Source organism: Oncorhynchus nerka, linkage group LG11 (assembly GCF_034236695.1).
Source record: "Oncorhynchus nerka isolate Pitt River linkage group LG11, Oner_Uvic_2.0, whole genome shotgun sequence".
In the NCBI taxonomy this organism is placed as follows: domain Eukaryota; kingdom Metazoa; phylum Chordata; class Actinopteri; order Salmoniformes; family Salmonidae; genus Oncorhynchus; species Oncorhynchus nerka.
The window spans coordinates 12,807,534-12,823,592 of record NC_088406.1 but is presented as its reverse complement, the minus strand read 5'-3'; the positions used below and the strand labels follow the sequence as shown (position 1 = coordinate 12,823,592).

At 47.9% G+C, this 16,059-nt stretch overlaps 1 protein-coding gene across 2 annotated transcripts in view; it reads right to left on the bottom strand.

Moving 5' to 3' along the window:
- LOC115121395 (protein mono-ADP-ribosyltransferase TIPARP-like) overlaps positions 1-15,814 on the bottom strand; it is a 35,001-nt gene extending 19,187 nt beyond the window's left edge. The window contains exons 1-2 of one of the 2 annotated variants that reach the window (XM_065024232.1): positions 13,559-15,814; positions 11,514-12,547 (exon numbers count right to left, since the gene is read on the bottom strand). In XM_065024232.1, coding sequence (XP_064880304.1) covers positions 11,514-12,514 — 1,001 coding nt within the window. In that variant the 5' untranslated portion in view covers positions 12,515-12,547; positions 13,559-15,814. Of the gene's footprint in view, positions 1-11,513; positions 12,548-12,618; positions 13,415-13,558 lie in introns of those variants that run through there. The other variant, XM_065024231.1, reaches the window with a different exon arrangement.
- Between the last annotated feature and the right edge of the window lie 245 nt (positions 15,815-16,059).

Genomic DNA, 16,059 nt, shown 5'->3' with positions numbered 1-16,059 from the left:
ACTCCTCCAGTATACGGTATAGCGCCCAAGACTAGTGTGTGGACATCTCTGCTTATGCTCTCTGTGTATCGTGGGGAAGGGCCTGTCATGCCAGCATTTCATGTTGGTCTACACCTGTTGTTTATCAAGCATGTGACAAATACAATAGGATTTGATTGAACTATCCTTGTGGGGAATAGAAGTCAATTTGCCAGTCCCCACCAGGAAAAATATGATTTCTAGAGTGTTTTGGGTTGGAAGGTAAAAATAAGATGTTTAATAGGAAGCAATTGTGTGTGTGTCCACAAGGTTAGTAAAACAATAGTCATGAGGAATGTGTGAACTGTCACATTTATGAGCAGAATGGAACGACAGCCAATCACGCTACACTCCATCTCACCACAAACACACACAACCTCCAACTAGAACACTCATCTCATTCCAGACATCACACTACCCTTCACTACAGAGCCCCCTCCTTCTGATGATATAACACACCTAGAGCAGCTACAAGCTGAAAACAATGGCTTATAAACAAATTCATTACAATATACCATATATATATATATACATACTCTCTCTCTACTCTGTCTCCCTCCAGCCCTTCCTCTGTCTCCCTCCAGCCCTTCCCCTCTCTCTCTCCTCCTCTGTCTCCCTCCAGCCCTCCCCCTCTCTCTCTCTCCTCTGTCTCCCTCCAGCCCTTCCCCTCTCTCTCTCCTCCTCTGTCTCCCTCCAGCCCTCCCCCTCTCTCCCTCCAGCCCTTCCTCTGTCTCCCTCCAGCCCTTCCCCTCTCTCCTCCTCCAGCCCTTCCCCTCTCTCTCTCCTCCTCTGTCTCCCTCCAGCCCTCCCCCTCTCTCCCTCTCCTCTGTCTCCCTCCAGCCCTCCCCCTCTCTCCCTCTCCTCTGTCTCCCTCCAGCCCTTCCCCTCTCGCTCTCTCCCTCCAGCCCTTCCTGTCTCCCTCCAGCCCTCCCCTCTCTCCCTCTCCTCTGTCTCCCTCCAGCCCTTCCTCTGTCTCCCTCCAGCCCTTCCTCTGTCTCCATCCAGCCCTTCCCCTCTCTCTCTCTCCTCTGTCTCCCTCCAGCCCTTCCTCTGTCTCCCTCCAGCCCTTCCTCTGTCTCCCTCCAGCCCTTCCCCTCTCTCTCTCCTCCTCTGTCTCCCTCCAGCCCTCCCCCTCTCTCTCTCTCCTCTGTCTCCCTCCAGCCCTTCCCTCTCTCTCTCCTCCTCTGTCTCCCTCCAGCCCTCCCCTCTCTCCCTCCAGCCCTTCCTCTGTCTCCCTCCAGCCCTTCCCCTCTCTCTCCTCCAGCCCTTCCCCTCTCTCTCTCCTCCTCTGTCTCCCTCCAGCCCTCCCCCTCTCTCCCTCTCCTCTGTCTCCCTCCAGCCCTCCCCCTCTCTCCCTCTCCTCTGTCTCCCTCCAGCCCTTCCCCTCTCGCTCTCTCCCTCCAGCCCTTCCTGTCTCCCTCCAGCCCTCCCCCTCTCTCCCTCTCCTCTGTCTCCCTCCAGCCCTTCCTCTGTCTCCCTCCAGCCCTTCCTCTGTCTCCATCCAGCCCTTCCCCTCTCTCTCTCTCCTCTGTCTCCCTCCAGCCCTTCCTCTGTCTCCCTCCAGCCCTTCCCCTCTCTCTCCTCCTCTGTCTCCCTCCAGCCCTCCCCCTCTCTCCCTCTCCTCTGTCTCCCTCCAGCCCTTCCCTCTCGCTCTCTCCTCTGTCTCCCTCCAGCCCTTCCTCTGTCTCCCTCCAGCCCTCCCCCTCTCTCTCTCTCCTCTGTCTCCCTCCAGCCATTCCTCTGTCTCCCTCCAGCCCTTCCCCTCTCTCTCTCTCCCTCCAGCCCTTCCTCTGTCTCCCTCCAGCCCTCCCCTCTCTCTCCCCTCTGTCTCCCTCCAACCCTTCCTCTGTCTCCCTCCAGTCCTTCCCCTCTCTCTCTCTCTCCTCTGTCTCCCTCCAGCCCTTCCCCTCTCTCTCTCCTCTGTCTCCCTCCAACCCTTCCTCTGTCTCCCTCCAGCCCTTCCCCTCTCACTCTCTCCTCTGTCTCCCTCCAGCCCTTCCTCTGTCTCCCTCCAGCCCTCCCCCTCTCTCCTCTGTCTCCCTCCAGCCCTTCCCCTCTCTCTCTCCACCTCTGTCTCCCTCCAGCCCTCCCCTCTCTCCTCTGTCTCCCTCCAGCCCTTCCTCTGTCTCCTCCAGCCCTTCCTCTGTCTCCCTCCAGGCCTTCCTCTGTCTCCCTCCAGCCCTCCCCCTGTCTCCCTCTCCTCTGTCTCCCTCCAGCCCTTCCCCTCTCTCTCTCCTCCTCTGTCTCCCTCCAGCCCTTCCCCTCTCTCTCTCCTCTGTCTCCCTCCAGCCCTTCCTCTGTCTCCCTCCAGCCCCTTCCTCTGTCTCCCTCCAGCCCTCCTCTCCTCTGTCTCCCTCCAGCCCTTCCCCTCTCTCTCCTCCTCTGCCTCCTCCAGCCCTCCCCCTCTCCCCTCTCCTCTGTCTCCCTCCAGCCCTTCCCCTCTCGCTCTCTCCTGTCTCCCTCCAGCCCTTCCTCTGTCTCCCTCCAGCCCTTCCCTGTCTCCCTCTCCTCTGTCTCCTCCAGCCCTTCCTCTGTCTCCTCCAGCCCTTCCTCTGTCTCCCTCCAGCCCTTCCTCTGTCTCCTCCAGCCCGCCCCTCTCCCTCTCCTCTGTCTCCCTCCAGCCCTTCCCTCTCTCTCTCCTCCTGTCTCCCTCCAGCCCTTCCCCTCTCTCTCTCCTCCTGTCTCCCTCCAGCCCTCCCCCTCTCTCTCTCCCTCTCCTCTGTCTCCCTCCAGCCCTTCCCCATTATCCTCCTCCTCCTGTTTCACGCCAGCCCTTCCCCTCTCTCTCTCTCCCCTCCTCTCTCCCTCCAGCCCTTCCCCTCTCTCTCTTCCCTCTGTCTCCCTCCAGCCCTTCCCCTGTCTCCCTCCAGCCCTTCCCCTCTCTCTCTCCCTCCAGCCCTTCCCCTCTCTCTCTCTTCCCTCCTCTGTTTCCCTCCAGCCCTTCCCCTGTTTCCCTCCAGCCCTTCCCCTGTCTCCCTCCAGCCCTTCCTCTGTCTCCCTCCAGCCCTCACCATTTCTCTCTGGGCCAGATACATAGCTTCATTCTAAAAATAAAATTCCGCTGGTTAAATGAAGTGCAATGAGTGAGTCTGGGAGGTCATTAAGAGAGCCAATCAAATGCCAGACACAGTCCAAAGACACACCCTTTTTGGAAGAGACAGCACTCAAAGCCTGGCTTAAAATGTGGCCTTTCCAGAGGTGCAAAGACACACCCTAACTGAACAGTCAAACACACACACACACACACACACACACACACTCAAATTCATTTCAGGTCATACCCTGAGAACAGTGAGAGTGGCTGAGAACTGTTTGTTCATTTGAGAAGACTAAAAAGTAATTTAGCCCTGGGGTGAGAGAAGAACAGAAAGAGTGAGAGAGAGATGGGGTTGAAAAGAGGAGTGTGAGAAAAAGAGATGGAGGGAGGGAGGTAGGGAGGTACAGAGTGAGTAGGAGGAGTTTGAGTCAGTTGGAGATGTGACATCTTGGAGGAAGGTCATGGTTACAACATCCTTTGATGTCCCAACGGACCAATCACAGAGCAGTACTGGAATCACCACGGTAACAGGGGCAACGCCTGGCCAACTATGGAGATGCATTATTGTCAGGTGAAACGATTAGCTAACACACACACACACACACACACACAGGCGGGCGCACACGCGCACGCTCACACACGCGCACACACGATACACAGACGACCTTGAATGCAGGGCACAGTCAACTGAAGTTAGGATTGACACAGACAGACACCTACAACAGACAGACAGAAAGACACTGTAGTTGAAATGACAGATGTATTGAGTTCAAGCCTGGAGTGTGACAAAGAGACAGAGGGTGACCTCTAGATCCAGCCCTATACCAAACCCTCTCTCACCCACAGACATCAGCACAATTTAAGGCAGCTCACACTCGCTTGTACACACCCCATGACTTTCTTACAGTCACACCTGCATGCCCGCATCAGTCACGCTCCCAAGAGCGTCACTGACTAGAACCAGATAAATTCACACGCAGTCACACACACACAAGCCAGTGAACCGACCTTACTGAGGTTGATGTGGGCTCCAAAAGTTACACCATGACACACACACACACACACACACATACAAGAAGTCCCTTTGGTGAGGAGGACAAGGTGGACAAACTGGGTCATCCTCCCTTCCTCACCTAGAGAGATTAAACGCTGTTCCTTCTCCTGTATTTGGTTCAGTTTCCCAGAAACCACAACACACTCACTTCACTTCCCTCCATCACCCAGTTTGTGGGGAGAGGTTGATGAGAGGTCAAATTTGAGAGGGGCAGGGTGAGGATAGGGAGAGAGGAAACAAGAGATGAGGATAGGGAGAGAGAAAACAAGAGATGAGGATAGGAGAGAGAAAACAAGAGATGAGGATAGGGAGAGAGGAAAACAAGAGATGAGGATAGGGAGAGAGGAAAACAAGAGATGAGGATAGAGAGAGAGGAAAACAAGAGATGAGGATAGAGAGAGAGAAAACAAGAGATGAGGATAGGGAGAGAGAAAACAAGAGATGAGGATAGGGAGAGAGAAAACAAGAGATGAGGATAGAGAGAGAGAAAACAAGAGATGAGGATAGGGAGAGAGAAAACAAGAGATGAGGATAGGGAGAGAGAAAACAAGAGATGAGGATAGGGAGAGAGAAAACAAGAGATGAGGATAGAGAGAGAGAAAACAAGAGATGAGGATAGGGAGAGAGGAAACAAGAGATGAGGATAGAGAGAGAGGAAACAAGAGATGAGGATAGGGAGAGAGAAAACAAGAGATGAGGATAGGGAGAGAGGAAAACAAGAGATGAGGATAGGGAGAGAGGAAAACAAGAGATGAGGATAGAGAGAGAGAAAACAAGAGATGAGGATAGGGAGAGAGAAAACAAGAGATGAGGATAGGGAGAGAGGAAAACAAGAGATGAGGATAGAGAGAGAGGAAACAAGAAATGAGGATAGAGAGAGAGGAAACAAGAAATGAGGATAGGGAGAGAGGAAAACAAGAGATGAGGATAGGGAGAGAGGAAAACAAGAGATGAGGATAGAGAGAGAGGAAACAAGAGATGAGGATAGGGAGAGAGAAAACAAGAGATGAGGATAGGGAGAGAGAAAACAAGAGATGAGGATAGGGAGAGAGGAAAACAAGAGATGAGGATAGGGAGAGAGGAAAACAAGAGATGAGGATAGAGAGAGAGAAAACAAGAGATGAGGATAGGGAGAGAGAAAACAAGAGATGAGGATAGGGAGAGAGGAAAACAAGAGATGAGGATAGAGAGAGAGGAAACAAGAAATGAGGATAGAGAGAGAGGAAACAAGAAATGAGGATAGGGAGAGAGAAAACAAGAGATGAGGATAGGGAGAGAGGAAAACAAGAGATGAGGATAGGGAGAGAGGAAAACAAGAGATGAGGATAGAGAGAGAGGAAACAAGAGATGAGGATAGGGAGAGAGAAAACAAGAGATGAGGATAGGGAGAGAGGAAAACAAGAGATGAGGATAGAGAGAGAGGAAACAAGAAATGAGGATAGAGAGAGAGGAAACAAGAAATGAGGATAGGGAGAGAGGAAAACAAGAGATGAGGATAGGGAGAGAGGAAAACAAGAGATGAGGATAGAGAGAGAGGAAAACAAGAGATGAGGATAGAGAGAGAGGAAAACAAGAGATGAGGATAGGGAGAGAGAAAACAAGAGATGAGGATAGGGAGAGAGGAAACAAGAGATGAGGATAGGGAGAGAGAAAACAAGAGATGAGGATAGGGAGAGAGGAAACAAGAGATGAGGATAGGGAGAGAGGAAAACAAGAGATGAGGATAGAGAGAGAGAAAAACAAGAGATGAGGAAACAAGAAATGAGGATAGGGAGAGAGGAAAACAAGAGATGAGGATAGAGAGAGAGGAAACAAGAAATGAGGATAGGGAGAGAGAAAACAAGAGATGAGGATAGAGAGAGAGGAAAACAAGAGATGCTGGAGGGATAGGAGAGGAAATTGCTTCAGAATAGGCGTACGGAAGCCTGCAGGCACGAACACTCACAGGCCACAAAGAAAGAGAGTGAGAGAAGGTAAAGGCTGAGTAATGAAAGGCAGGGCAACACAGACCTCGCCCCAGTGAATCATTTCATAGGAAGTCTGACACGTTATCTCCTCACACACGTACACACACACACGCACGCAAGTAGCACACACACATAAGCAAGGAAGCACACACACACACGCAAGAAAGCATTCACACACACGCACAAAGGTAACACACACACACAGGTCAGGCTACACATTATCTGAGAAATGATATATTCTGACAAACAGTGGCACACAGAGACACACACACAGGCAGTTGTGCACATGGACAGAAGCAAATCACACACACCTGGTGTCAGGTCACTCTGTCCTTGGTGCTCAGTGACTCTGTCAGTTAATGACGTGTGAACCATTTACGGTCTGTCCAACAAAAGGCTCTCTCACACACACACACACACACACTACATAAAATATTCCTGTCACGTAGATGAGGGTAAAAAGCAGATCATGTGTTAAGTGATGACTATCCCGCTCCTCTCTATGTAACTGTAGCTGGCTAGAGGGATCCCGAGAGAAGAGGATGAGTGTTGAGTTCTTCCTTCCTGGGTATTATTTGGATGGGATTAACCTATAGTCTCATACAACCATGATGAAACTCCCCCCCACACACACACAAACTCTGCTAAGATCAACTGGACATTTTTTCTATACATACCAAAAACGCCTCCCTGCAGTTTATGTCTGAATTCAAATTAAAACCAAGAAGTCATTCTCCAGTGCCACTTTGTTTAGATTGGGGATCCAGTGGCCTGGATAAGATTATGCTTCTTTTTCAGAATGAGTTGACAATTCCTTATATAAATGTGTATTTTTATGCTCAATGTACATTTATAAAACACAGACTCGACAGCTAGCATTTAAATCTGTGGCTACAATGCTAGCGGTATGTGGTACCTACCATGCTGCTAGCGGTTTGTGGTACCTACCATGCTGCTAGCGGTTTGTGGTACCTACCATGCTGCTAGCGTTATGTGGTACCTACCATGCTGCTAGCGGTATGTGGTACCTACCATGCTGCTAGCGGTATGTGGTACCTACCATGCTGCTAGCGGTATGTGGTACCTACCATGCTGCTAGCGGTTTGTGGTACCTACCATGCTGCTAGCGGTTTGTGGTACCTACCATGCTGCTAGCGGTTTGTGGTACCTACCATGCTGCTAGCGGTATGTGGTACCTACCATGCTGCTAGCGGTTTGTGGTACCTACCATGCTGCTAGCGGTTTGTGGTACCTACCATGCTGCTAGCGGTTTGTGGTACCTACCATGCTGCTAGCGGTTTGTGGTACCTACCATGCTGCTAGCGGTATGTGGTACCTACCATGCTGCTAGCGGTTTGTGGTACCTACCATGCTGTGCATGACAGAAACTGACCGTTACATTTTCCACAATCGTATTTCTTGATACTCCCATTTTAGAACGGTCTCTGCTCTACATTTCAAGAGTCGTGACATAAAAACGGGGAGGTATCATTAGAAAGGATATTTGGGATGTTGGCAAAGAGGCCCTTTATCTACTTCCCCAGAGTCAGATGAACTCGAGGAAACCATTTGTATGTCTTTGTGTCCAATATGAAGGAAGTTAAGTGGTAGTTTTGCGGGCAAATGCTAACTTGCGTTAGCACAATGACAAAGTCAATCAATCAATCAAACGTATTTAATAAGGCCCCTTTTTTACATCAGCTGATATCTCAAATTGCTGTACAGAAACCCAGCCTGAAACCCCCAAACAGCAAGCAATGCAGGTGTAGAAGCACGGTGGCTAGGAAAAACTCCCTAGAAAGGCAGGAACCTAGGAAGAAATCTAGAGAGGAACCAGGCTCTGAGGGGTGGCCAGTCCTCTTCTGGCTGTGCCGGGTGGAGATGAAAGTAATGAACTAGCATTCTTAGCAGTATCCCTTTAAGTGTTCCTCTGTTATATCACACACACAGAGATATCTGACTGCTGATGGGTCACTGTCACAGTACGAGGAACAAAAGACACCCCTGCTGTGTACCGACTTGGTACCGACAAACTGGCCATTTCTACTTGTAGAATCACAATGCTCGTCAACGGCTGAGAACATGACTTTGAGACAATTAAAGGGCAACGAACCTCGACGCTGGGGGGAGACGACAGAAGTCAAATCAAATGTTATTTGTCACATACACATGGTTAGCAGATGTTAATGCGAGTGTAGTGAAATGCTTGTGCTTCTAGTTCCGACCGTGCAGTAATATCTAAGTGACAATAAAAAGATGTCACCTTTCCTGGTGTAAACCACTCCCCCTCGAGTCACAATTGTTATAACTAAAACAATAAAACTACTAAACATAAATTCTAATTCATTTGATATGACGCCCAGCCCTACTGGAGGAGTGGAGGTGAGGAATGGGACTTGGTGAACACTTTTACAGCCCAACCTCTGGTCACTAGTCCTGCATCACACGCACTGACTGACTGACAGTCAGACTCCAATCCTTCACATACTGTATCGGACATAGAAACATGTTAAGATGGTAAACACAGACACACATACAGAAGGAATGATTAACTCCCTCTCCCATGTTCACAGTCACACACACACAGAAGGAATGATTAACTCCCTCTCCCATGTTCACAGACACACACACACAGAAGGAATGATTAACTCCCTCTCCCATGTTCACAGTCACACATACAGAAGGAATGATTAACTCACTCTCCCATGTTCACAGTCACACACATACAGAAGGAATGATTAACTCACTCTCCCATGTTCACAGTCACACACATGCCCTCTCTCACACCAGACAGGTCACCCGCGACACAAGTCATTCTTCGACGTCCATCCATGTCTGACGACTTCGGGAGATGACGTGGAAATCGTCCACTAAGCGGCAACAACGTGCGATGTTACCTCCAAGATGGTTTCAGTTTTGCTCGGGCGTTGTGGACAGGGACAGCAGATGGCTGTGGTTCAAAAGTTTGCATGTTCGAATCCAGCGACAGGAAGTTGTTTTTGATATTTTTGTCTTTAGCAAACCTTAACCCTTAAACCATTCAGAGTTAATGCCTAACCTTAACCATTCAGAATGCCTACCCTTAACCATTCAGAGTTAATGCCAAACTTAACATTAAACACTTGGAAATTTGGCATGTGAGAAACATGGATGAACGTTTAATTCTCCCGTGAGACTGTGAGATCTTGTTCCACACACACAAATACTGACACATGCCAGCCAACTTTCACTCCATCACACACACACACACACACACACACACACACACACACACACACACACCAGGCTGCCAAATAAGTCTGTTGCCATATTGACGGCCTGGCTTGTTTTGTCCTCTGCTGCTCTTCAGATAACAGCTGTTATCAACTGCATTCAGTTACTATGGCAACACAACATCACCCAGGGTGTGTGTGTTTAATGGTGGGGGGGGGGGGGGATCTTCCAGATCCACATCTGATAAGACTCTGGAAATTAAGTACCGTTTTACTTGATTAAATGTGAATATAAATTCCGAGCATGTTGGGACCATGCCGGGAGCGTATTGGGGGCCGTTGTTGGAAATGGGATGGTCTAACACGTCACAACAGTAAGCAATAAAGAAGAAAACAAAAACCCTTAAAAAAGACTAATGGGACGTATTTGAAACTTAAAAACAAGTCCTACAGTCTGTCTATATACTGGACCGTTACAATGTCTACTTTGGTTTTCTGAGAGAAAGTAAGAAAAGGTTTCTTAATTGTATTTACTAGTCTGGTACACAGCCATTCTCTAGGGGATTAGTCTGGTACACAGCCATTCTCTAGGTGATTAGTCTGGTACACAGCCATTCTATAGGTGATTAGTCTGGTACACAGCCATTCTATAGGTGATTAGTCTGGTACACAGCCATTCTCTAGGGGATTAGTCTGGTACACAGCCATTCTCTAGGGGATTAGTCTGGTACACAGCCATTCTCTAGGTGATTAGTCTGGTACACAGCCATTCTATAGGTGATTAGTCTGGTACACAGACATTCTATAGGGGATTAGTCTGGTACACAGCCATTCTATAGGGGATTAGTCTGGTACACAGCCATTCTATAGGTGATTACACTGGTACACAGCCACTCTACAGGTGATTACCCTGGTACACAGCCACTCTACAGGTGATTACACTGGTACACAGCCATTCTATAGGTGATTACACTGGTACACAGCCATTCTATAGGTGATTACACTGGTACACAGCCATTCTACAGGTGATTACACTGGTACACAGCCATTCTACAGGTGATTACACTGGTACACAGCCATTCTATAGGTGATTACACTGGTACACAGCCATTCTATAGGTGATTACACTGGTACACAGCCACTCTACAGGTGATTACACTGGTACACAGCTATTCTATAGGTGATTACACTGGTACACAGCCATTCTATAGGTGATTACACTGGTACACAGCCATTCTATAGGTGATTACCCTGGTACACAGCCACTCTATAGGTGATTAGTCTGGTACACAGCCACTCTATAGGTGATCACCCTGGTAGTTACTGTGGTATTTTGGCTCTGTGTACAGACTGGCCATTTATAATGTTTGGAAACGGACACTACTAAGTTACTATCACCAACACCGAATACAGTAACTTTAGACTCATGTGAGTGTGTTGCATATTCAAATAAGAGCTCGACTTCATTTGGGTTCTCATGGACAGGTGCATATCCTGTGGGTGGGAAGGTTTGCATGTAGTTTCACTTTAAAACCTAAAATCAACAACACACACACGCAGTGACACAGACGCAGTCACACACAGAGACACGTACACGGACCCCTCAGTTCCCTGAATAACTTGTGAGGTGTGTGTGGTGACATAGCTAACTGTGTCATTGTGTGAATGTGGGGTGTATAGCTTGAATCAGAGCACACTTTGTATGCCTGTCTGCTAGTGCCTGCCAAGTGCTTGTGTGTGTGTGTGTGTGTGTGTGTGTGTGTGTGTGTGTGTGTGTGTGTGTGTGTGTGTTCGTGAGAGAGACAGCCAGTGCGTGTGTGTCAGTGACCGAGCCAGGCAGCAGTAGGTCATGCAAGTTCCCAGCTCTAAGCTGCCATGGGTACAGCACTTCCTGGTTTGAGCTGTTCAACCAATGAGAAGGCTGGGTTTGGGAGCAGAAAGAGCACACACGCTATTGCAGGAAGTCAACGTGCCATAAAAATGACACCCAAATAAGAACTGAGATAGGGGAAGTCGGGAACCAAAAACGACTCAGTCAGTTAATCATTACAACACAAACACACCACCCGCACACACCTACTGAAACTGAGATATCAAACACCATACCTTTCTCATATCAAAGCACTCCTGTCTTAAAACTGTAAATACAATCTCAGCTCTATTAGGCTACATTCATATAGAACATAAAACAGGAGGAACCACTGTAACTAAATAAAAGCACTTACTGAAACTTGAGCCGGACTTGTTCATTGTCCGGATTACAATAAAGCCTCTCCAACTGATCCTGTGAATCATCCGCCAGGCTTTGCCAGCTTTCAGTATCACTCCTGCAGATCTGCCAGTGGTAGGGCAGCACAGTATGATGGTAAGCGCAGTCACTCCCGTACACACACAACCCCTGCAGGAAATCCACGCAGATGGAAACCGAGTCGGCTTGGTGCGTGTGATACTGGAGCTGGGTTAGCAGATCAAAAACTAGATCCAGGGAGGCCTCTTCGCTTTTATCCTGAAATATCTCGCCTTTGTCGGCCTGAAGACTGGGGGTTTTCTTACCGTCTTTAATGGTGAGGCAATTTCCCCCCCGCAAGGCTTTAGAAGCAAATAGGTCAATCATCGTGTTGCCCCCCTGGCTTGGAGGGGATACTAGAGGGGTATCGGGTGTGGGGGGTGTCGCCGCCACTTTGCGCGCCCGCGGGTGAAGTTTGAGCTGGAATCTGCGTTCGTTAGAGTCTATTGTCACGCGCTGGAGATCTCCCGGGGCCTTGGTTACCCCCTCTGTCTCCTCCAACTCGGCGGAGGCGTCCACCATTTCCGTGTCGCCGGTAATCATAGCCGTTACACCGGTAGCTGACGATTCTTTCCGGCACACAGGCCCACCAATCCGCGCCTGTTTGACCACCACAGCAGTGCACAGGTTCCCAGCTGTCCTTGGCGGAGGGTTCCTGGGGACAAACACTCCGTCTCCGGTAACAAGAGCATCCGTACTCAGTAATGTGGTCAGGATCGGGTCCTGGAGCGCACGGAGGCATTTTGAGTCCAGTTTCCTCTGTCCGTGCTTCTTTTTGAAATAGGGCTTCACTAATGGGATTTTATTGCTAAGTCTAATAGATTGTTCCGTGAATTCCCGGTCTCCTATACTCATATCCAGAGCTATTCCCGTTCCACCGCCAAGGACCTTGTCGGTTGAGTCTGTCGGTTTCTGTAGGATATGCAAAGCTTTATCCATGGTCCCCAGGGGCACTCCTAAAACCCGGCAGTCCTGAAAGATAGATAGAGAAATGAGAAGAGAGACAGAGTGCGAGAGAAATAACCATAGATGGAAAATAATACCTCAAATGTATGCCTCATATGTCGAAAGTCCTGGACATGTGTCATTTGATCAACTGTTAGTCAGCCCCTTGATGGTGTCAATAATCATTGCATTTTATTGGGTGTAAAACAATAAGCTTAATCTTGGAAAACCCATAGTTTACTTTCCTGGGTAACGTTAAACTGATAGTTTCTGTTTCACCAGTTGTATCATGTTTACCATTGATAGCCCTTCAATCTAGAAGATTGAATAGATAGGTTTGGAAAAAGTCTCCCAAACTTAGAAATAATTGTATTATATTGTTGTTCAGTCAATGACGAGCGTCAAGATTCAATTACAGTGCGTATAAGCTACTGTACAGTTACAGTGCGTATAAGCTACTGTACAGCGCGATACAATCATTGTCGCACGACAACAAAACATTCTCGAGAGAGTATTTTGATCACCGGAGGTAGATACACGGGGTCTACGGCATACGTGCCAGTTACAAATCGCTGCTCGAGCAAGTTTGCACGTAGGCCTACAGACACACACAGAGACGAGGGGGACTGCGTCGAACAGCACAAAGACTCGATCCCGACACTGCATTTTCCCGTTGTAACGCACATCAAGAAGCCTACATCTTCTATATACATCGTATAGGTCCTAGCCTACGATGTTAATACCCGCATTTCGGTAGGTTTTATCCGCGAAAACACGGTGGATGTTTGAGATGAACTACACTAATGCCGACCTGCAGAACGTAGTAGACTGCTATATCATTTATAAAATGTAAAACAAATCCCTTCCAGCAATCATGAAGATCTGGTGTGCTGCGCAAAAGACCTAGGCTACGATATAGTCGATCTCCAACACATACTGCTGCATAGACGTCCCGGCTGGGTGATTTATTATAGCGTTGCTTTCACAGAGCCCGTTTAGAATACAAAGCGTCCAGACACACACAGATCCTATTCCTACCTGCGTAAAATCCGTTCAATCTCTTCTGTGAAATTGTCTCCTTCGCCACGTAATCCCTGTCCGGTCATGAATGTAGCGATATGTCGATCTGCGTTTGGGTTGCTGGTCCGGGGCTGGGGCAATGCGTGACAAAGCCGCTGTTCGTCGTTCTGCACTGAGCTCAGTTCCGCCAACTCCTGTGTTGGATAGAGGCAACTCGCAGCTGTTGCAAGGAACGCTCAGTCCTCTCAGCCACTCACGGCGCTCCTCACCCGGTCGAGGGATGGGATTTGGCATCAAAGGAGAAGAGAGAGAGAGAGGAGGAAAAAACGAAACTGGTGTGTCATAGGGGGAGGAAAAGCAGGAAGTTGTGCTGTGTTCGTCAGGCGCCTGACCAGTAGGAGAAATATGTCTACTAAGTGCAGGGAGTTGGGTGGTCTCCCCCCCTCCTTGTTTTTGTGATACTGACTGACTGGAAAGGTTTCTGGTTGTTCGCATATTCCAACAGCATTTCCAGTAGACCTACAGGACAAATGGGATTATCGTAGGACAAACACAGCCAATAGGCCTGTGAAGGACACAGAGGCATCAAGCCAGTAGGGGGGGACGTGGCCCCTCAGATTAGTCTTGTTTAAAAAATAAATAACCATGAAACTAATGAAACTAACTATATTTTTTCTTCTTCTGTAATACTACTAGCTACCTAGCAATTTTATGAAGTAGGCTTTAGCTTGTCCAGATAGGTTTCCAATCTCCCAACCTCATAACAAACTACCCAGAAGACATTTCAGGCTATTAGTGAAGTTAGAGTAGCTATCTTGCCTAACTATTTTAGCAGACATGCATGCTGGCAAGGTCGATAGACTTTAGAAAAGCAAGCCATTACTAAATGTACTGAATAAGTCACATTACTTTCAATCTTTTACTCAGATTTTAGCAGGCATGCAGAGAAGCATATTTAGTTTATAAAATAAAAAAAACACCAGTCAGGAGGATACAGACATCTGAAGAGATATACAGAACAATAAACATTTTTTTTTTACATAGAAATAAGAATACTATTTATGGATCTAGATTACAGGAAAAAAGCTATTTCAGGTGCTTGAAAAATGCTAAATTCTAGCCCCCTTTCCAGACCAACCCCAAACCATATTCACATACTTAGTTCCCCTACACAGTCACCATGATCCTACCGAAACCTACGGGTTCCCTATAGAACTAATACACAGAAATACAATACTAGCCTAATAGGTCAAACATTGGTTGTTTATCTATGCAACAGACATTCTGAGGTAAGTCTATAGGCCAGTAAAGCAGTAGATGTCTGTAGGCCTGTGGCTTTTATCTACACAATCAATGTTTTATCATGTGGAAGTCTCATGTGCATTGATGGCTGAACTTCCTGGACTGTGCAGTGGTAAGGATGGGATGTGATCGTTTTACCCCAGTGCCCTGGTAAACATAAATGACAAAGGGCGAAAGGGCAATCCTGGCTTTGATGCTTGGCACATATTTTTTTTAATGTGAACCTTGTTTACTCCAAAACGCCACACACACACGCCACAGCTTAACTCGCCCCCCCCCCTTCCACACACATACTACAGACACACACTCTCTCTCTCTCTCTCTCTCTCTCTCTCTCTCTCTGTGTCTGTCTGTCCCTCACTCTGTCTGTCCCTCACTCTCTGTCTCTCCCTCTCTCCGTCTGTCTGTCTGTCTGTCCCTCTCTCTGTCTGTCTCTCCCTCTCTCCGTCAGTCTGTCCCTCACTCTGTCTGTCTGTCTGTCTGTCTTGCTCTCCCTCTCTTGCTCTCTCTCTTTTTCTCTCTCTCACACACACACACTTCAGACTGGAATTCATCGACCTTGCACTTAACAGGGCAACAATTAACAGAGCGTGTAAAACAACCGCCCAGATAAACGATGCCTTCAATGCTTTCAACAGATTCCATAATACATAAATTACAGCTCTGTCTCAATTTTTAACTGCGTGGAGCTGACGCAAGTGAATGATTGACTGGTTACACTCCTAGGCACGTGTCCAGCATTCCACCCAAACCAACATGCGTAACCTCCTGTTGTTCGTGTTCTGACATGTCTATATGAGGCTTATGAAAAAAAATTACGTGCAGATATGATTTCCATATAGACGGCCTACACATCTGACATACCAGGTGTTCCCTGTCATGGGCAGGTCTGGGATCATCTAACTTCGACCCATTTCGCAGTTTACATCTACAGGGCTTTAGGAAAGTATTCAGACCCCTTGATTTTTCCCACATTTTGTTACGTTACAACCTTTATTCTAAAATTGATCCAATAAAAAACATTCCTCAGCAATCTACACACAATACCCCATAATCACAAAGCGAAAAACCGTTTTTTTTTTACAATTTTGCAAATGTATTAAAAATTCAAAACAGAAATAGTATACAGACCCTTTGCTATAAGACTCGACATTGGGCTCAGGTGAATCCTGTTTCCATTGATCATCCTTGAGATGTTTCAACAACTTGATTGGAGT